Source organism: Prionailurus viverrinus, chromosome B1, assembly GCF_022837055.1.
Source record: "Prionailurus viverrinus isolate Anna chromosome B1, UM_Priviv_1.0, whole genome shotgun sequence".
NCBI classification, from domain to species: domain Eukaryota; kingdom Metazoa; phylum Chordata; class Mammalia; order Carnivora; family Felidae; genus Prionailurus; species Prionailurus viverrinus.
The window spans coordinates 138,583,450-138,605,681 of record NC_062564.1 but is presented as its reverse complement, the minus strand read 5'-3'; the positions used below and the strand labels follow the sequence as shown (position 1 = coordinate 138,605,681).

The window sequence follows — 22,232 nt, the reverse complement described above, 5'->3', positions numbered from 1 at the left end:
ACCAGTAGGTGGGGTCACTGAGCTCCCTCCAGGACTAGTCTCTTTGGGATCTGTTTGGGGTTAAGCAGAAGTGCTCTCCTCTGCCTTTTTTTGGTTTCTTTCCTTGTTACTTAATGGGTAAGTTGAATTCCAGAGTGTGAGATCAGAGGCCTGACACTTTCTCCTTCACAAATTAAATTAAATGAAATAAAAGGGCCATTAATAAAGTCATAAATTAACTTTTTTTAAGATGGAAGGGGAAAAAAGTCACAATTCCCATTACGCATTCTGTGTTTTTCAGACAGGGAATCTTTTCCATCACTAATGACAAGGAGAATGCATGACACCATTCCTACAGATAGAAACAATTTTGAGAAGGCAGAGCTTGTTTTAATTTTAGTTCTCTATCTCTTCAGGTCTGAGAGTTTTTGTTTTTATATCCATTTACCTATTTTGTCTAAGATTTTGAGATAATCTGACAGCACATGCTAACTAATCGGAAATGGCAGTTTTCTCATCTACATATGTGTGTTTTAATTTCCCTACCAAAGAATCTTTTCACATTCAAAGGATACAGAGGACCACACACAGAGTGATAGATGCTGAGAGAATAACTCGTGGAATACCAACTTTCCGCCCTTCATTCTTGATGTTGACTTTGAGTGTCAATGCAGCCTGGATCCAGCAGGTCAATGTGCCGAATCCAAAGGTCAAGGAAGTTCCAACATTATGGATTTCTTCATCATTCGTGAGCTAAGGGATGAACAGATAATGACAAGGAGGCCCATTTAGAAAAGACATGATGGGAGAAAAAATAGGTGAAGTGCTATCTCCATAACGGGATGGTAGGTTTTGGAAAGAGTAGAATCCTTCATCTCTGCTGGCTCTTTGTGTTTGTTGTCAAATGGTTTGAACTCTGAGGGGGAAAGGGAGATAAACAGCACTTCCAAACCTCAAAACATTTGTTTAGAATAACCACTCAGGCAGTGGTAATCTATTCCTTGAATTTAATTTCCAGGAAAGCGTGGAGAAGTCAAAGAAAAAAGCAGGAGAGTTACACAAAAAAGAGAAATGTCAGTTTCTACAAACATACACTGCAAACTTTGTTTTCCAGACTGAGAAATGAGACTTGGGATCTGGCTGTGTATTTAATGATTGAAGAGGACCAATTCTAAGAAGGTCAAGATTTTACTGTCATAGACAGCTAATAACATTTATTCCTACGTAATGCGATCAATTCATTGTTAATGGGATTTTGTTTTATTTTCCTCTTATAAGAAAATTGCCACCTAATAGCTTTTGCCATATTTGTAGACCCATTAAATGACATTAGTGTTTGACGATTCCTGGTCAAGGCTTTTATAGAATTAATAGGTTAAAGGAGACCCATTCGGGTTATTTCATTTGAAGGTTAAAAATGTAAACTCTCCATTACCTACTGATTTAAAAAAATACGTTGGTCACTGGGGTGCCTGGGTGGCTCAGTTGATTAAGACCTGACTTCAGCTCAGGTCATGATCTCACGGTTCTTGGGTTTGAGCCCTGCATCGGGCTCTGTGCTGACAGCTCAGGCTGGAGCCTGCTTCAGCTCCTCTGTCTCCCTCTCTCCATTTGCTCTCTCTCTCTCTCTCAAAAATAAATAAACACTAAAAAATATACTGGTCACTTAAAACACTTTTAGCAATGATCTGTATCTATATAATCTCTCTATCTATCATCTGTATGTTTTTTTCAATGCTGGGCTTGAACTCATGACCCTGAGATCATGACCTGTGCTGAGTTTAAGAGACAAACACTTAACTGACTGAGCCACTCAGGCACCTTGTTTTATATATATATTTTTAATTACACGTGGGAAAATAAAATCTATAGTTGAAGAGATGGTTCTTACAACATGGTAAAATATTGTTTTGAATTGCCATTGCCTTCAGATGTTTTATTGTTTGACATTTCTGGGAATAATGGTTGCCTCAAGTCAATATTGCTTTCCTTTGACAACTTTTTCTATTGTTTTTGGCTGTAGTATTTTTTCCTCTTCTTTGGAAGAAGCCACTTTTTTCTTATTCGGAAGGCATATTTTCAAAACTCATTTTATTTATTTATTTATTTATTTAAAAAAAATTTTTTTTTTAACATTTATTTATTTTTGAGACAGAGAGAGACAGAGCATGAACGGGGGAGGGGCAGAGAGAGAGGGAGACACAGAATCGGAAACAAGCTCCAGGCTCTGAGCCATCAGCCCAGAGCCCGACACGGGGCTCGAACTCACAGACCGCGAGATCGTGACCTGGCTGAAGTCGGACGCTTAACCGACTGCGCCACCCAGGCGCCCCTCAAAACTCATTTTATTTTATTTTATTTTTTTTTTTTAATTTTTTTTCCAACGTTTATTTATTTTTGGGACAGAGAGAGACAGAGCATGAACGGGGGAGGGGCAGAGAGAGAGGGAGACACAGAATTGGAAACAGGCTCCAGGCTCTGAGCCATCAGCCCAGAGCCTGACGCGGGGCTCGAACTCCCGGACCGCGAGATCGTGACCTGGCTGAAGTCGGACGCTTAACCGACTGCGCCACCCAGGCGCCCCACAAAACTCATTTTAAATAACGATTCCTCAAATTAAATTTTACTTTTAGGAAATTGGTTGTCCACACTATACACAGTCTATTCACTTATTAGTTTAAACTTGATTTTAAAAATAGATAATATAATTACCTGGTTCAAACTTTAAAAAATTATAAAAAGAGTATGGATGGAAAAGTCTGTCTACACCATAGACTAGCCACCTGGCTTCTTCACAAGCAACTAACTTGTGGTTTCCTATGTATTCTCTGTAGATATTCTAGAAAGTGTTCTTCATAAGTGGTATTGAGCATCTGTGGTTCACCAAAACACTTCAAGTTTCTGGACTTTAGGAAAGAACAAAATGTCTACTCAGTAACTTCCATCCAAGCCCTGGTTGAGAGAATGGATAGTGAGCACTTTACAACATCCAGAACCGGCAGCACAGAGCAGAGCAATAGCTCAGTCAGTCTGGCTTGATACGGGATGAGACCCAGAACAGAACGAGTGGGATGGCCTGTCAAAGAAGCCATCAATTCAAAAATATTCAGTTGCTACTGTGTGCCAGGAGAAGTGCTGGGGAATGAGATTTCCTGGTTTAATCAGTTATCAGGACTGAGGGTTCGAACAAGAGACAGTCTTAGAAAATCCACTAGCATATTTTCTTGACTGCCTGTGCCATCTGGATTTCACTCCACAGACAGGGAGAGAAGTGTCAGGATTCATGTTTGACTGCAGGGAAGAGGTTTCTAAACACAGTATAAAGCACAGGCTGGAGGACTTTGGGAAGAGAATGCAGGCAGGGAAACCAGACAAGTACTCTTCCAGTTGGTTGTCTATCTCACAAGTGGAGTCATTCGAGTCAAGAGTTGGATAATGGTATTGGCAAGGGAAATTATTCTTAAATGTAGTGACCTTGGGCTTCTAAATTTCTGGGAAGAAGAGTTAGTGTGTCTTTACACAAGTCATAGATGTTCTAGAGAAATTCTAGGCTTTCTTTTTTTTTAATTTTTTTAAAGTTTATGTATTTTGAAACAGAGAGAGAGAGAGAGAGAGGCAGAGAGAGCACAAGCAGGGGAGGGGCAGAGAGAAAGGGAGACACAGAATCCAAAGCAGGCTCCAGGCTCTGAGCTGTCAACACAGAGCCTGACATGGGGCTCAAAGCCACGAACCGCAAGATCATGACCTGAGCTGAAGTCAGAAGCTCAACTGACTGAGCCACCCAGACACCCCAAAATTCTGGGTTTTCAAACTTGATTCCCACACGAGCTTGCTAATATGAAATGCAAGCTTTCATCCAAAAAGGATGTTCAGTGTTTAATTTTAGAAAGACAATGATCCTATTAGTTTTCTAGAAAGTTACATTAGGAGACAATTTGTTATGAAAAAAAAGCATAAAGCACTTTGAAATCCTTTGTATAAAATACACAGCTATTTAAAAAATTTTTTTAAGTTTTTATTTTTGAGAGAGAGACAGAGAGACAGAGTGCGAGTGGGGGAGGGGCAGAGAGAGAGGGAGACACAAAATGCAAAGCAGGCTCCAGGCTCCGAGCTGTCAGCACAGAACCCGAGGCGGGGGGCTTGAACCCACAAACCCCGAAATCACGACCTGAGCCGAAGTCGGAAGCCCAACCAACTGAGCCACCCAGGTGCCCCTGCACAGCTATTTTAGTAGCTCCTTTTTCCGTAGCCATGCGGCAAACACCCTCACATACTCAGTTCGAATGTAGGCAGGCCAGGCTGAACACCAGAAGGGCTGACTGCTGGAGAACCTGTGCTTATCAGGAACCATCGTTAGCACTTTTGAAAAGATCTGTGCAGAATCCGAGGCTATGATACCCATACAGGTGAAGGGTAAGAAAGAGGTGAAGAAGGCCAAAGGAAGTACCTGAAAATTACCAAGTAAGGTCATTCCAAAGGAAGCCAGACACAGCGCCACCAATCCACTAATATTCAGCCATGGATTTAAAACCTTTGGTTTCAGTTGTATGAAGCGCAGAACAGCTACCACAAGTGCTGGGGACAAAACAAAATGTTAAAGTTTAAAAATCTCAGTCACACAGCCAGACTGTGAGGCAGAGTTCTTCTAAAGCCACAACGAGCAAGATTAAAGTTTTTGTCATGGTGCATTTTTATTTTGTATTTATTTTTTAAGATGTTTATTTATTTAGTTTGAGAGAGAGAAAAAGCACGAGCAGGGGAGGGGCAGAGAGATGGCAGAGAATCCCCAGCAGGCTCCACACTCTGTGCGGAGCCTGACGTGGAGCTCGATCCCACCAACTGTGAGATCATGACCTGAACCAAAACCAAGAGTCGGATGCTTAACCCACCTGAGTCACCCGGGCGCCCCTCGTCAAGGTACATTTTTAAGTCTCTGAAGTGACAGACAATTAAAAAAAATTTTTTTTAAACTTTATTCATTTTTGAGAGACAGAGAGAGACAGAGCATGAGCGGGGAAGGGCTAGAGAGAGAGGGAGACCCAGAATCCGAAGCAGGCTCCAGGCTCTGAGCTGTCCGCACAGAGCCCGACGTGGGGCTCGAACCCACGAACCGTGAGATCATGACCTGAGCCGAAGTCAGACGCTCAACCGACTGAGCCACCCAGGCACCCCGACAGGCAATTGTTAAAAGAAATTTTTCAGGGGCGTCTGGGTGGCGCAGTCGGTTAAGTGTCCGACTTCAGCCAGGTCACGATCTCGCGGTCCGTGAGTTCGAGCCCCGCGTCGGGCTCTGGGCTGATGGCTCAGAGCCTGGAGCCTGTTTCTGATTCTGTGTCTCCCTCTCTCTCTGCCCCTCCCCCATTCATGCTCTGTCTCTCTCTGTCCCAAAAATAAATAAACGTTGAAAAAAAAAAAAAAAAGAAAAACTTAAAAAAAAAAAAAAGAAATTTTTCATGCAATGCTTATGATTATTTGGATGTTTTATCATGCCTAACAAGAGGGAAGGAGAGAGGGGCTGAAGCCGCTGGGGCTGTATGTTATCGGGCGGTGCAAGGGTGATAAGCTGCTCTGCTATTAGCGTTGTCCTCGGGATTTTCAACACCAGGTCAGTACAGGACACACTGGCTTAGGAGAACATCGCAGAGGCCTGACACAACAAATAAGACAGGGATAAAGACAGCTGGCACGAGAATTCACTAATTCAACCATCCTTAAGTTTAACTGTGTCAGAACAGACATGGCAGGAAAGCAGAGGAAAGAAGACACGGTTCCACCTCTAGACAAACCTGCTGGTCCCTGCACTAGAAATCATTCTCGGGGACAGGAAGGAAGACAAGGCAAGTGTACAGCTCCCTTCATTACTGCTTTACCCCTTCTTCCCTCTAATTCTACCGGAGGTATCCATTGTCAAAGGACAAAGATAGTTGACCTAAATTAGAGCAGTTACAGTAACCAAATTACGAAATCTGAATTTTAACATGGCCAATTTGGGAGTTTGGTATGTACTAAAAATCACACTGATTATACTAATAAAGCTCAATTCTTCTATGATGGTAATTACTCATTTAAAAAGACCACCCCTTGGGGCGCCTGGGTGGCGCAGTCGGTTAGGCGCCCGACTTCAGCCAGGTCACGATCTCGCGGTCTGTGAGTTCGAGCCCCGCGTCGGGCTCTGGGCTGATGGCTCGGAGCCTGGAGCCTGTTTCCGATTCTGTGTCTCCCTCTCTCTCTGCCCTTCCCCCGTTCATGCTCTGTCTCTCTCTGTCCCAAAAATAAATAAATGTTAAAAAAAAAAAAAATAAATAAATAAATAAATAAAAAGACCACCCCATCTTTTGAAGCATATTGTTATGAGGGAATCTGAGAGAGAATGAAGGAAGTTACCTAAATTTCAAGCCTGACTTCTAATAGTAACCCTGAGGGCAGCCCATACTCAAGCCACTCATGTAAGAATCCCCTTTTATTAATGGCTTAGTGCAGAGATACTTTCACGTTTGTACAAAGTGCTGGGAGAGGTTAGTCTACAAACAAGACAAAAAATACTTGCAGTTAATATAAACTATATCTACATATAAGGAAATGAACTTACTACTTCCTAAGGCAATTTATTTTGACATTAAAGTTTAGCAGGGAAGACAATTAGAAATCCAAGAATTACCCTATTGATACAGCAATTAAGTAATTATTTGCTAAATGTTTTATCTTCATTATAGGCCCTTATTAATAGTCATTAATAAAGAAAACCCATCCATAAATTTGCATTTCCTAAATCTACTGAATTTCATAGTTTCAAGCTACAAAGTTAAGCTCAGCAAGTTGATTTTCAGTTCCAGGTACCTCGATCAAAGAGTGGTATGCAACTTGGTTAATATTTGGATTTTAGAGGGGCGCCTGGGTGGCTCAGTTAGTTAAGCATCCGACTCTTAATTTCAGCTCAGGTCATGATCTCCTCGTTCATGAGACAGAGCCCTGCATCAGGCTCTGTGCTGACAGCATGGTACCTGCTTGGGATTTTCTCTCCCTCTCTCTCTGCCCCTGTCCTGCTCACTCTTTCTCTCTCAAAATAAATAAATAAACATTCTAAAAAATACTTGGATTTTAGAAACAAAATAACAATAAACCATAATTTATTAAATGTCAAATTGTTCAGGTCTGATTTAGCTTTTAGTATATTCACATTTTATCTAATTCCCACTAGTGGTCATAGAATTAGTAAATGATACACTTGAGTTGACAATAGTCCAACCCTAATGGTTTGAATGACCTAGTTAGAAGTTATATCTGAAGTCTATTAATAGTGACAAGTATCCTAGAGGATGAAAAAAATCAGCACAACGTCTTGCTACTTTTGAGGATGGGAATAAGAGGAGGAAGTAAGGAGAGGAGAAACTCCATGTAAGCCCTCTGACACAAAGTGATCATCAGATAAAGAGGTCACTAGATTAAGACCAGAAGCCTCAACACAGGGCACCATGGGAGACACTTGTTATTAATTGTGTATGGATATTAGGGCCTAATGACAAAATACCAAGGCAGCACATTTCTTTTAAAAATGACTAGTGAAAAGTTTTGCTCTGGCAACCATCTTGATGTCATTCAGTTTGGGGGGATAGGATTGTACTAGAATTTGGCTTAAGCCCTAAAACATGGCTGAAGCAGACACAGAAGGCTCTTCATGTTGACCCATCCAGTCAATTTGGTCCACTGTGCCCAGATGATGAGGGTCAGGCCATTCTCTGTTAGTCATTTCTGCCCAGGAAACACAGGACATGTATCATCTTTTGGTCCCAGCACTGGTAGCCTTCCCATTTGTAATATGATGATAAATCATTTTATCATGAACAGATGATGAAATTAAGCAGGAAACAGAAACCTACTCGGAGACATGAATTTGAGTCAACCCTCTTAACTTCCAGAACAACAGTCCCAACACCACACTATGCCCTCTTTACCTATTAACCCCATTATTAATCACCTTGGACTAGGCAAAATTTCCTTTAAAAATAGATTCTGTGGGTGCCTGGGTGGCTCCGTCAGGACAGCATATGACTCTTGACCTCAGGATTGTGAGTTCCAACTCCATGAAGGGCATAGAGGGTTACATTTTAAAAAAAAAAAAGATTCTAGGTGAAGGTTTAAGGTGCTGGAATTAGTAAGATTCTGGTCCTTTAACAGTTTTATTAACAGGTTTAATGGAGGCAGATTCAGATTATTGGTTACAAGGTCTTTTTTTCAACCAAGTAGTGATTTATACACCCTTGAAAAAGACTTATTGGCAGTGGGGTGATTTCAAAGCCGTCTTTATATATGATGACTTTTTTTTTTTTTAACTACATTGATGTTCTAATCAGAAGATACATCTTTTAGTTTCATTAAACATTTTAGATTTCATGAATAGTTTTAGAAAAGATTTTTTAAAATTTTTAAAGTTTTTTAGTTTTTATTTTTTTAATGTGAGAGAGACAGAACACTAGCAGGAGAGGGGCAGAGAGGCAGGGAATCCCAAGCAGGCTCTACACCATTGGTGCAGAACCAGATGTGGGGCCTGAACTCACAAACCGTGAGATCATGACCTGAGCCGAAATCAAGTCTGACACTCAATTGAATGAGCCACCTAGGCACCCCAGAAAAGATTTTTAAAACCCACCTTTCTGTTGTTTATGGTATTTAGAACAGTCCTTTGCTGTATGTGTCCCCTGTTTATCTATTTTAAAAAAACACAGATATTAGAATAATTGCTTATTTTCTTTACTAACCTTTTTCTTTTGAGGCTAACTGGGTTTTATTTATTTATTTATTTATTTATTTATTTGGCTCCACACCCAATGTGGGGCTTGAACTCACAACCCTGAGATCGAGAATTGCATGATTCACCAACTGAGCCAGCCAGGCGCCCTTTGTTGGGCTTTTAAAGTTCAAACTCAAAATAGCAGCTCTTCATTGCAGTTCTAAACTGGTGCCTGGCCAAATTCTTTTCTGATTTGTTTAGTTTTATTGTTTATGCATCAATAATTCCTATTTATGACCGCAATAGAACACGGGAATCAATGTGCTTCGGCTGAAGGAGAGGGAACAGCTGCTGTTGGGTGACCGAAATCATTCAGCTCTCAGCTTTATCCTCACAACCTCTCCCTGGCAGAAAAGAATATTCCTTTCAAGAAATTTGTCTCAGGTCTCTTTTCTCCCCAGGAGAGATCGAAAGCGTGGATTCAGGACAAAGTGCAAAAACTAACTGCGTAGAGAAAACAATTGAGTTTGATCTTTGATTAGTACATCAAAAAGACAGAAGATCTTTGCTAACTGATTTTAATACATGCTACACTGGCTCATTTGTAGACTGTAAATTATAATCCATACGGCTGCCAAAAAAGCAATGATTTATAGGCAGTCCAGGTTGTTTCTTAAAGTCAGTTATGCCGTCTAAAGTAATAGTCCGAGGTCTGGCAGGGACAGCCCTGGGGAAATGTAAGGCCTCCGCCATTTCAAGCAAGAATCATTCGTAAATGGATTCCTCCTCACTCCCAGAGTTGATAAATAAATAATTGTTGGTTTCCTCCCACTGCACACTAATCTTCATCAGTTTTGTGTCTACCAGATGGCACTACAAATGATGGAAGATAATAAAGAATAAACCCTGGATACTGCAATACCTCAGAGCAAGAGCTAGTAAAGGCTTATTAAGTGCTTCTTGCTGGAACAGGGGAGGACCAGGGAATAAGATGATGACGAATGTCATCCGGAAGAGGGGAACTTGTTTTCATTGCTCTGTTTTTGGAAATGCTTTTACAATTAGTTAACATAAGCTTTATAACTGGATAAATGTGCAAGCTGTGCAAATTGACATTTTTAAGATTACACACTAAAGACAACTGGGAAGTATCAATTTGTCTTAAGAATATGAGGGAAGCAATATGTAGCTTCCAACATGTTCATTGGTTTCTTTAAAGCCCAAATGGAGGACAAACAGCTTGTGACAGCTTTTTAATAAGGACAATCTCCTATGTATCGTGATTAGATGAGGTAGTATTTGCAAAGCACTTAGCACTGTGCCTGGAATATAAATGACTGCTATTAATTACTGGTATTATTGCACCCCGTGGGGAAGACCATATGACTAGGTACCAACCTGCAGGCCTGTGTAGTGTGACTGCAGACTGGCTGGGAAAGGTCCCTGACCCTGCAATTCAAGATCCTCTCTCAGGGCTTTGCGTTCTGTTAAATGCAGAGATCTCCTCAGCAGTCACTTATGCTTTGGTATGATTAGGTCTTTTCAGAAAAGTGGTGTCAAGGGTAGAAAAAAAAAGAGTGAGTGTTAAAGCTCATGGTAGCTGAGGCTGAAGGCAGTGAAGACAAAACTCGCCTGACTGGGGCAGGCACTGGTGCCCACATGGGCACCAGCTGCGGTAAGAACCGCCCTTTGAAGAGTTGGGGAATAGCTGGGACATGAAAATCCTATTAAAGCTAAAATCCTGTTAATGCTGCCTATTGAGGGCATGAAGAGAAGAGCTTCTTCAAAGACTCAGCAATGTCAGCATTAGGGTTATATCTAACCTTCTCCTTAGTGGTGGCATAGCAGCCCATGCCTGATAGACACTTCCTGCTTAGACAAATGGGCTATATGTTTTGGGGAAGCCTGGGTGGTGAAAGGCTTTGACCCAAATAGAGTTAGGTCCAGGGAGGAATCTTATTAACTGCAGGAAAGCCCTGCAGTGTGCTTCTCGTCGAACTCTGCAGGTTCCAGAGAGGCCTCTTGGGCCTCACTGGGAACATTCTCCATGTGTCTCATGTCTTGAGCCTTCTAAACTAAGATTGTGCCTGTGTTGCATGTTGGACCAACTGTCTCCCTTGATTTTCCAGGGGGTTTTATAGGACTTTCGTTTCCCAAAGCAAACATTTAAAAATAGCATCTTAAGGGGCACTTGGGTGGCTCAGTCGGTTAAGCATCCAACTTCAGCTCAGGTCATGATCTCACAGTTCATGAGTTCGAGCTCTGCGCAGGGCTCTGTGCTGACAGCTCAGAGTCTGGAGACTGCTTCGGATTCTGTGTCTCCCTCTCTCTCTCCCCCTCCCTCGCTTATGCTCTCTCTCTCTCTCTCAAAAATGAATAAACATTAAAAAAATTAAAAAATAAAAACAGCATCTTAAGAATGAGTGGAACTCTTTGCGGGTGGAGTTCTACATAAATTAAATAACGGGTCACCTTTTGGGGGAGAGATGCCACAAACGCCGATGATTCCCTCAGGAATAACATCATCGTTCTTTCTTACTTGGAGTGAAACTCTCACCATCCAAAAGAACCATTTCCAGAAAACTTTTGTTGAAAATTTCACTGGCCCATCACCCACAGCATGCCGATGGTGATAGCTGATGCTTTGAAAGACACTGAGGAGACTGGCCTTGGGGAGATGGTATACAAGGTCAACATGGACAAGGACAGAGAGCATGGCTGGTTCCCTCGACTCTCAGGGAAGCACTCACAGAACAAAGGGGACAGGATATGAAATGATGGTCTTGGGCCCTGAAGAAAAGGTGTGGAACTGGGAACAGACATAAGTACTAAAGGTTTCTTCCTTTTTTTTTAAACCTACATCTCCATTTGTCATCTTGGTATGCATTTGTGTGCGGGAGACTGAGTCACCCATGTTAATGTTGACCTTTAGATTTAAAGACCATATCTACACACATCAAGATTTATCACAAAGCCTATGCATTTGTCATCCTTGCCAGTGAAGAAATAAGTGTGGCATTCTTTTTAATGCAAATGTATTATACAATATTATATTCTTCTCATGCTGGATTTTATGGCACGTGAAATATATTATTTCATGCGGCAAAAGAAATAAAGTCAAGAATACACTGAAACGATGAAGATGGTGAAAATGTAAGGTAAAACAAAAAGCCAGCTACAGCATGTTGACATGATACCCAATTATCAACTAAGCTAACCATGCTTTTGATATAGGTTTGGGAGAAATAAAGAAGAAATGTACCAAAGCATATAAAGCATTCTTTACTTTCTTCTTACCTAGGAATGCTGCCATGTTCATAACTTGACTAAACACACAGCTTGCAGGAGGTTCATCACCTGCAATACTTAAAAATTATGACATGTTTTATTATTATTGTATTAAAATCTGTCACCTACAATATACTGAATGTCTGTGTGTCCCTTCAAAATTCATATGTTGAAATCCTAACTCCCAATGTGATACTATTAGGAGGTGGGGACTTTGGGAGTTACTTAGGTCATGAGGGTAGAAGCCGTTCCCAGAGGGATTAGTGCCCTTGTAAAATAGATTCCAGGGGCACCTGGGTGGCTCAGTCGGTTAAGTGTCTGACTTCAGCTCAGGTCATGATCTCACAGCTCATGAGTTTGAGCCCCACATCAGGCTCTGTGCTGACAGTTCAGAGCCTGGAGCCTGCTTCACATTCTGTGTCTACCTCTCTCTCTGCCCCTCTCCTTCTCATGCTCTGTCGCTCTGTCTCTCAGTCTCTCAAAAATAAGTAAATGTTAAAAAAATGTTTTTAAAAGAGAATCCAGAGGACTGTCTCATCCTCCTTCTGCTGCATGAGGACACGATGAGAAGATGGCCATCTGCAACCCAGAAGAGGGCCCTCATCGACACTTGACTGCTGGTACCCTGATGGACCTCCAGTGTCTACAGCTGGGAGACATAACTTTTTGTGGACAAGCCTCCCAGTCTATGCTACTTTGTTACAGTAGCCCAAACTAAGACACTCTCTCAACCTGTAAGATCCAACAGATCAGAGGAAAGCTATCAAGTTACCTTATATATGGTGCGTGCTTCACACCAGGTTTCCTGGAAAACAAAAAACACAAGTTAAAGTACAGTCAGTGCACAGTCTAACCTCACCAGCGGCAAAATTTTTGTTAAGTCTATTAATAAATAATCAATTACCCAGAGATCAACTTTACCTTTCAGCTGAATTTAATGGGAAAATTTTGTCATCTTCCACAGCTATAAAGTATCTGTGAAGAAAAAACAACCTAAGTTTATAAAACAAAGACATTTTTTAAAAAAGACTTGTTTCCCAGAATGACTAGACTAACCACATTAAGTCATATTCATTGTTTTTTTTTAATTGGGAAAAATCTCTTTTACTATGTTTACCTATACTCTGGTTTCTCTTCAGATCGCATGACTCTTTCACCTTTTACTATGTTTACCTATAGATCACTTAGCTCTTTAAAGTTCAAATGTGATTACTAACACTATTTCTTTAATTTTTAAGACACTCCCCAAATTAATGGTAATCATTATAATCTGGAAACTGGAAAACAAAGAAATGAGACCTTATAACCTTGGGCAAACTGAAGTACAATTAGAATTCAAATTTTCTAATTTCTCAGGAGTATGTGTTCACCTCTATTAGTGAGCTGCAAGGAACCAAAATAATTTGCCGGAAGGGAAATAGTACTTGAAATAATAAGCAAGTGTAGGAGTGTTCTGTGATAAGCCAAGACTTGTAATGTAATGATACCCATTTTATAAACATACCAAGCCCAGTCACACACAATAACTGGACTATGAACTGGACTGTGAGTGGAATCTTTGGCATGTTAGTATAATGAGCAAATCTTGCAAATAATGAATCCATATCATCAGTTTATAGAATGTTCGTTACTGAAAGAACACAGGAACACAAAGTAAGACCAGCAGTCTTCACTACCTGCTTTGCATTATTTATTACTCACTCTAGCTATTTACTTTGGGTAACAGAAGGAGGGAAGAGAAATGGAGACTTTAGCAAGGTTGAATTAGTAAACATTATTTTAAAGTATTTCTAAACACGTTTCTACATCAAAACTACATTCCTATCTACATTGCAACCCAAGTCCTTAAATAATGAATGAAGAGAATACTCACACTATCCATAATCCAGCTGAAGTAAACAAAGTAAATACAAGAGGTAAAAACATCCATACACTGCATTTCTTCCCATCCATGCCTGTACCACTGAAATGAAATCAACAGGTATTAATAACCAAGGCAAAAATTTATCTCAATCGTTCAGGACTGAAAGGAAGTTCACTCTAACTGAAAAGAATTTATGAATAAAAACTGAAAGTACTCTATGAAATCATGATCCAAATCAATTACTGCCACTTACTCATGTGGAAATCCCTTGAGCAGTTAATGTGGATGATTGTTATCTAGAATTGGCTTAAATATTCCAGAGCCTTAGTTGAGAAACAAAGGGGAAATTTCTCACAAACACATTTATCCTTATACAAGCATCAATGTTTTTTAAAAAGGACAAAAGGGCTTGGGCTAGGACTTTCAGAAGGGCTAGGTACCAAAGGCTTATTCCAATCTACTTTCAGTGCTATTATTAACATTTATGGATTTATGGTTCTATGGATCTGGCATGTACATATGCCTACAGCTTGGCAGACAAGAGTCCTGGAAACAAATGGTTACTAAAGAAATTAGCAGTTCAGGAGGAAATGACAAATGCTTTGCAAATCTGAACTTTTCTCATGATATGTTATTGAGCCACTATCTCAGAAGACTCTAAAGATGAATGTTCTGGAAAACAGTGCATTGTGTATAATTTTAAATGAACTCCAACGAACACAGTGGGGAAAAAGAGCAGATGCCAGGCATTCTGGATGTTATATCTGAAAGCAAAAATAAATGAATAAAAAAATTCCCCACAAAAATGAAGTAAGAGAAGCTAAGCTGTAAGAGTGTCTATGAGAAAGCGACCTGGCACACAGACCCGACACACAGAAGAATAATGTAATTAATAGGTTTCTCTAAAGAGGTATCACTGCTCATTATTTTGGGTGATTATTATGGAGAACCACAACTTGTAACAGATTGTTACAAGTTTGAACCAGCACTGCCACATATCTGAGCGCCTCCCTGATATTTGCTTTTGCATGCTGACACTCCCTGGACCTTCCAAATACTGAGGTCAGAGAAAAAAACATGGCCCTCGCTTGAGGATGGCCATGAGGTGTCAGAAAGGTCTTGGTTATCAGAACTGACCTACCTGATAAGGCAGATCTTTCAGGTGAGGGGACAGACACCTGACCCTAATAATATGCCTTTGAACAGTCACGCTGTAGTCTAAACAGCTATCTGGGTAGGGATGTTAAATAAATGACAGAATCTAGGAGATGAAAGACATTAGAGCCACTTTCAATCAATTTAATCCAGTCTAATCCAATCCAATCCAATTCACGAGTATTGACATTCTGCTTGTGCCAGGTACGACACCAGGTGGTGGACATGACTGAGGTAAAGTCTAATGAATATAACTATACACAACAGTCTATACAATATATAAAAGCGATTGTATGAACTGGTGATGCATGGCTACCCAGTTTATATAATGTAGAAGGATGATGAACATTTTAATATACCCACTATGGCTAGTCAAGTCAGTATCTATTCATTTATTTATGTCCAGAAAATCGTGGGTTTATAACAAAGCTATCAATTTTGCTAACAAAAAATAATTTAATCATTAGCCAAGAAGTAGAGTGAGTACAGAAAATGGGAATGTTGATTGACCATGTAAACCAACTATTCTAGATCTGCCCCTAATAGGATGCTCTGACAGGATGAGTACAGATGAAATGGTTACACTGGAATAAGAGTCAAGAGACCTAGTTTTCGATGTTAGCTTTGCCCATAATCAACTCTATGGGCCTTGGCTAGTTACTGAAATCTGTAATACCATCTCCCCATCTTGCTGCATGAAGACCGAATTTTAAAAGAGGCCTCAAAGACTGAGGCCTCACAGGGTGGTAGTACTCTGGAGGTAACCCAAGCCCAAGATTTTTGCAGTAACAGAATGCTCCAATGTACCCAGAATCATCAGCCCATGAGGAACTCACCCCTCTTAACCATTTTTACAACAGACTGGTAAATAAACCAAAGCCAACTTGTTAATTACAGTGAAAAATACAACTGCCAAATGGACAGATACTCACACTGGTTTCCCTTATAGGAACAGCTATATGGGAAATCAAAACTTGGAAGCAGGAAAGTAGAATGAAGAGAGTTATCGAGATAATTCTAAGACCGTGGCATCAAGCTCCAATAGTTTTATGCGCTCATTTCCTTTAAAGGGAAGCAGTTTAGTGGAACGGAAACGGTATGGCAGTGCATTGGACTGAAATCCACCTCTGTCGCTCAGTACTTGTGTGATCTCTGGCAAGTTATGTCATCTCTTAAGCCTTTGTAATTGTGGTGATGACTTCTATTCGGTAGGGTTGTGCTGAGGATTAATGACGACACAGGTAAGAGCACCTCACACATAATACATGCTCTGTAAGGGGCAGCCCGGCCAACTAGAACTGATATCTTTCAATATGCATTGCTCTTCTTATTTTATCGTGAAAGCATCTAAGGTGGCTAGTGGCTACCCTCCTAAATTATTTTATCTTTACTAGTTTAATTCTCATACAGCAAACTTGCATCCAAATTCCGGGAAAACCATACTGTATTGCTTGCCTAATGATAGATGAAATTGCCCTTTCTTAACTTAAAGGGATGTGTTGGAGGTGAAAAGAGTAAGTCGATGGATAATTGTATTATTACCTTCCAGTGGAACTACTTAGGAGCTTCTTCAGAATTTTCACATTAGTTATGCCTTTTTGGGGGGCAGGTGGTGGTAATGGCAAACTCACATGCTGTTGTAAGAAATAACACGCAGAGATCCCGTATATCCTTCACTCTATCTCTCCAATGGTAACATCCAGTATAACTACAGTACAACAACCAAGATATTGACATTGATACAATCCTTGACTTCATCCATATTTCACCAGTTTTATATGTACTACTTTCTGTGTGTGTATTTAGTATTATGCAATTTTTCATGAGTAGATATGTACGATCACCACCACAGTCAACTTATAAAACATACAGTTGTTCCTAAAAGGGGAGTCAATATGACATGAGTTACATCACCTCAAAAATTCCTTTTGTTGCCCTTTTATAAGCACACACACTTTCCTCTCCCACACCCTTCTTTCTAATCTCTGGCAACCACTAATCTTTTCTCCCTTTATATAATTTTATCATTTCAAATGTTATACAAATGGAATCATATAATATGCAACCTTTGGGATTGGCTTTTGTCACTCAACATAATTCCCTGGAGATTCATCAAAGGTTTGTGTTCATTAGTAGTTTGGTACCTTTTATCATTGGGTACTATTCTATGGTATGGATCTACAAATTTGTTTATTCATCCATTACAGGACATCCGGGTTGTTTCAAGTTTTGTTTGTTTATTTGTTATTAAAAAAAATTTTTTTTAACGTTTTTTCATTTTTGAGACAGAGAGAGACAAAGCATGAATGGGGGAGGGTCAGAGAGAGAGGGAGACACAGAATCTGAAACAGGCTCCAGGCTCTGAGCTGTCAGCACAGAGCCCGACGCGGGGCTTGAACTCACGGACCCCGAGATCATGACCTGAGCCAAAGTCGGACACCTAACCGACTGAGCCACCCAGGCGCCCCATGTTATTTTAGAGAGAGAGGGAGAGAGCACGCATGAGTGGGGCAGATGGGCAGAAGGAAAGAGAATCTCAAGCAGACTCCATGCTCAGCACGAAGCCCAACATGGGGCTGGACCCCATGACTCTGGTATTATGCCCTGAGCTGAAATCAAGAGTCAGACGTTCAACTGACTGAGGCACTCAGGCACCCCTCAAGTTTTGGGTTATCGCAAATACAGAAGCTATAGAACATTAGTGTATGGGTGTTCATGCCAATGTAAGTTTTTATTTCTCTGGACTAAATGCCCACGATTGCCAAGTACTGGGTTGTATAACTGCATGTTTAGTTTTAAAGAATCTGTCAAACTTTTCCCAGAATTGTTGCATCATTTTACAATGCACATGGACTCCAATTTCTCCACACCCTCAGCAATATTTATTTTCTGTTTATTTAGTAGTAGCCGCCCCAATGGGTATGAAGGGGTATCTCATTGTGAATTTGATTTGCATTTCCCTAATGATTAGTGATGCTGATTATATTTTCATGTGCTTATTGGCCATTTATATTTCTTCTTTGGAAAAATGTCGACTCATACCTTTTGCACATTTGTATTAAAAATTTTTTTCATGTTTGTGTGAGAGAGAGAGAGAGAGAGAGAGAGCAAGCTGGAGAGGGGCAGAGAGAGAGGAAGACACAGAATTGGAAGCAGGCTCCAGGCTCTGAGTTGTCAGCACAGAGCCTGATGCAGGGCTCAAACTCACAAGCCATGAGATCATGACCTGAGGTGAAGTCAGACACTTAACCGACTGAGCCCCCCGCCAGGCGCCCCTGCACATTTTTAAATTGGGTTGTTTGGTTTTACTGTTGTTGAGTGGTGGGAGATCTTTATATATTAACATATATTCATTAATTCCTGGATATTAATCCCTTATCAGATATATGATTTATAAATTCTTCTCCCATTATGTGAGTTGCCTTTTCATTCTGTTCATAGTGTCCCTTGATGCACCAAAGTTTTAAATTTTGATGAAGTCCACTGTATCTATTTTTTCTTTTGTTGTCTGTGCTTTTGGTATTCTACCCAAGAAGTTACTGTCAAATCCAACATAACTTCCCCCTAAGTTTTATTGTAAGTGTTTTATAGTTTTAGCTCTTCCTATTTAGGTATTTGATCCATTCTGAGGTAATTTTTTGCACATGGTGCAAGTAACTTCATTCATTTGCATTTCCAGAGCCATTTGTTTAAAAGACTCATTTCCCCCATTGAATGGTCTTAGCACTTAACAGGGTCTTTTGCAGAGCAAAAGTTTACATTTTTTTTAATTTTCATTTTTTTAAATTTACATCCAAATTAGTTAGCATATAGTGCAACAATGATTTCAGGAGTAGAGTCCTTAGTGCCCCTTACCCATTTAGCCCATTCCCCCCTCCCACACCCCCTCCAGTAACCCTCTGTTTGTTCTCCATATTTATGAGTCTCTTCTGTTTTGTCCCCCTCCCTGTTTTTATATTATTTTTGTTTTCCTTCCCTTATGTTCACCTGTTTTGTCTCTTAAAGTCCTCATATGAGTGAAGTCATATTTGTCTCTCTGACTAATTTCGCTTAGCACAATGCCCTTCAGTTCCATCCATGTAGTTACAAATGGCAAGATTTCATTCTTTTTGATTGCCAAGTAATACTCCATTGTGTGTGTGTATATATATATATATATATACCACATCTTCTTAATCCATTCATCCATCGATGGCCATTTGGGCTCTTTCCATACTTTGGCTATTGTTGATAGTTCTGCTATAAACATGGGGGTGCATGTGTCCCTTCGAAACAGCACACCTGTATCCTGTGGATAAATGCCTAGTAGTGCAATTGCTGGGTCATAGGGTAGTTCTAGTGTTAGTTTTTTGAGGAACCTCCATACTGTTTTCCAGAGCGGCTGCACCAGCTTGCATTCCCATACATTTTTTTTTTAAGTAAGCTCTATGCCCAACATGGGGCTTGAACTCATGACCCTGAGATCAAGAGCCACATGGTCTATTGCCTGAGCCAGCCAGGCACCATTAGCTGTGTCTTTTTAAACTATAGATCTCTATTGTCTTACTGAAGTGGGTTAGACCCTAGGCAGTTTACAAATGACTTTGACAAGGATTAGGAAATATGTGATGATCCAAGTCAGTTTTCTGAAATAAGTAAAGGAAGATTCTTGTAATGAAGAACATATACTTTAGTCATATACACTCTACTATGCCAGGTTCTTTTGGCAACTGACAAATATGAGCTTAAGAACAGAACAATGAAGTGTGTATGTGAAGGTGGGGAAAGTTCTCTTCCCTATATCTCCTTCCTATCCATCTTTGTGTTATCATGGAGACCAGAAGATGAGAGTAAAAAGCTTTCCGGACAAGTTTCTGGTATTGTTAACCTATCAGTGCCCCATCTGACATATCTTGGTCCCGTTACTTCTTTCTCCCTCCCTGGTAGGGCTGTATTAACCGAAGAAGAGGACTCTGTTACATATATTTTTCCTTTCTTGTCCAAAATAATTTGTTTGTCCTTCCTTAGCCCATACGCAGCTTATAATGTGACCAAAGAATCTGCAGTACAGAAACAACACCGACACATTCTCTACTCTCAGTGCTGGAGGAGGATTCTGGAGATGCCAGGAAATAACATTTGCTTTGGTTAGGTTTCCTAATACGTTGTGAGCTGTTCTGGATCGAAAAGTTTCGATATTTGACTGGAAGTTCCTCTGCTAAGAATAAATGAGTAGATCGATTAAATTAACTCTCTTCACTGCCTCAATCTTATCTGAGAATTAAAAGTTAAAACTGAGATGAGTCTCTTTCTTCTCTCCGTCCAAACACCATTAAAATAAACTGGTCCATTGCTTCCAGTCCCATTAGAAAATGTCACTAAACTTTACTTACATTTCCTAGCAAGGGCACATTCCACTCTTTTCCCTGAGCTGTAGCAACACAGTACCTACCAGCTAAGAGAGTACATTTTACCTTGACTTTTTAAGGAAAGGGAGGAGTGTGGAAGGAATACTCCATACTCCCAAGAGAGTTTTATCTTTGCATTCTGAATTATACTTCTTTTTTATTTCTGTGTACTATTTACTCCAATGATGTTATATTCCAATAATACTTCTTGGTAAAAAATTTAGGATTGTTCCCACATCCAAAATGGTAAAGTATATCTGGAACAATGGCACCTAATTAGTTTCTAATAAAAGGAGGAAAAGAGCCAAAATTGCACAAACCTTCTTGAAAGGGTTCTGGCATTTAGATTTGGTTTGGGAGGCTCTCCTCCAAATGGTATCATTTATCCAAATGATTTGCAAAGCTGTTATCCAGATGGTCAAATCCTCCTAGAGAGCCAATACTAGCTCTCTGTACTCTCTGTACATTTCTATTGTGTGTTCTTTTCTCCCAATAAATATTCCCAAAGTTTGAGTGATCTTCACTCTCTTTCACCCACTCTGTGCAAGAGTGAGACTCTTCAACACAGAGTCAGAAGCTGAAAATCCCCATCTGCCCCCTGAAGCTTTCATTCTTCCTCAGAACCTGAACTGTATCAAACATTTGTGGTGGCTTCCACTGCTGACACTTCTGTTCTTCTGTAAGTCTTCTAGCTGTAAACTCTCAAGAGAATACCTGGCCATTTGAAAATTTACAATCTCGTGGAAGCAAACCAAGTGTTACTTTAAGCACACTTTAACTCGGACGCCTAAGACTCCGACTACTTTAACTGATTTGAAAAAGGGGTCTTGATAAAGTTGAGGTCATATAATTATGATGTACTTTTATCATCAAATTCCAAACAGATGGTTCTTACAGTAGAACCTCATGAAGCTACTGAAGCCAAAGAATATACCACTCTGTTCCCAGTGATACGCCTTGAAGACAAATTTCCTATTCTATCAGGCGATGGTAAAACCCCTCCAATCCACAAACGGAAAAGTAAAGCCCAATTGGATCATCTTCATTTATACATTTTGAAACCTTACTGGTGTGAAACCACTTATAATAAAATGACCCTGAAGTTGAGATAATATTTTCTGGGGCTGGAAAGGATTTGTCTGTTATGATTCAGAAGGATTTTGCACAACCTAGGCTAACAGTGAGGAGGTAGCTATAGCTCGAGGACTCTGGAGCCAGATTCACCACGTCTTTCAATTCCAGTCCTGGTGCTACCTACTGGTTGTGCGAGCTTGGTTGTTAAGCCCTCTCTTTGCCTCGGTTTCTTCATCAGTCAAGTGGGAATAATAATGGTGCTTACTCATGGGTTTTTATGAGGGTTGGAGATATACTTAAAGCACTGATAACTACCTAGCATTTGATGGCTTTTCAATAAATGTTAACTATATTCTGCTGCAAGTGATGTTTGGGATCTTCAGTAATCTTTTTTTCACTTTGTAATTTATCAGGAAATGAGCTCCCTGCCAAAGCAATTTTTCTTTCTCTTCTCAGGGCCAGCTGGAATGGAACAGGAAAGATTAACGAGTCACTCACTAAAAACTGGGATTATCACAGTGTCTGTGAACCATGAGCATCCTTGCTTTTTTTTTTTTTTTTAACCTTCTGGGAATCTTATTTTCCAGTTGTATCATGGAGAAATGTGAAAGGCTTGTGTTATTTTGTAATTCATTTACAATTATGAGGGGTAATGACAAGAACTACTTGTTTTGTTTTGCTCAAATGTTTACAGGCTCTCAGAAATCAGCATGGGCAACCAGCTCTTATGCTGACAGTAAATTCTGCTTTCACTAAG

At 40.2% G+C, this 22,232-nt stretch overlaps 1 protein-coding gene and 1 non-coding gene across 3 annotated transcripts in view; both read right to left on the bottom strand.

The window, feature by feature from the left end:
- TMEM150C (transmembrane protein 150C) overlaps positions 1 to 22,232 on the bottom strand; it is a 78,127-nt gene that overhangs the window by 4,462 nt on the left and 51,433 nt on the right. For both annotated transcript variants that reach the window (XM_047856896.1, XM_047856895.1), the window contains exons 2-7: positions 13,869 to 13,958; positions 12,917 to 12,970; positions 12,768 to 12,800; positions 12,005 to 12,072; positions 4,427 to 4,554; positions 555 to 732 (exon numbers count right to left, since the gene is read on the bottom strand). In XM_047856896.1, the coding sequence (XP_047712852.1) occupies positions 555 to 732; positions 4,427 to 4,554; positions 12,005 to 12,072; positions 12,768 to 12,800; positions 12,917 to 12,970; positions 13,869 to 13,948 (541 nt within the window). In that variant the 5' untranslated portion in view covers positions 13,949 to 13,958. The remainder of the gene's footprint in view (positions 1 to 554; positions 733 to 4,426; positions 4,555 to 12,004; positions 12,073 to 12,767; positions 12,801 to 12,916; positions 12,971 to 13,868; positions 13,959 to 22,232) is intronic.
- On the bottom strand, positions 5,062 to 5,146 carry TRNAR-UCG (transfer RNA arginine (anticodon UCG)). Its single transcript has one exon. It is a non-coding gene; the product is annotated as a tRNA-Arg (tRNA).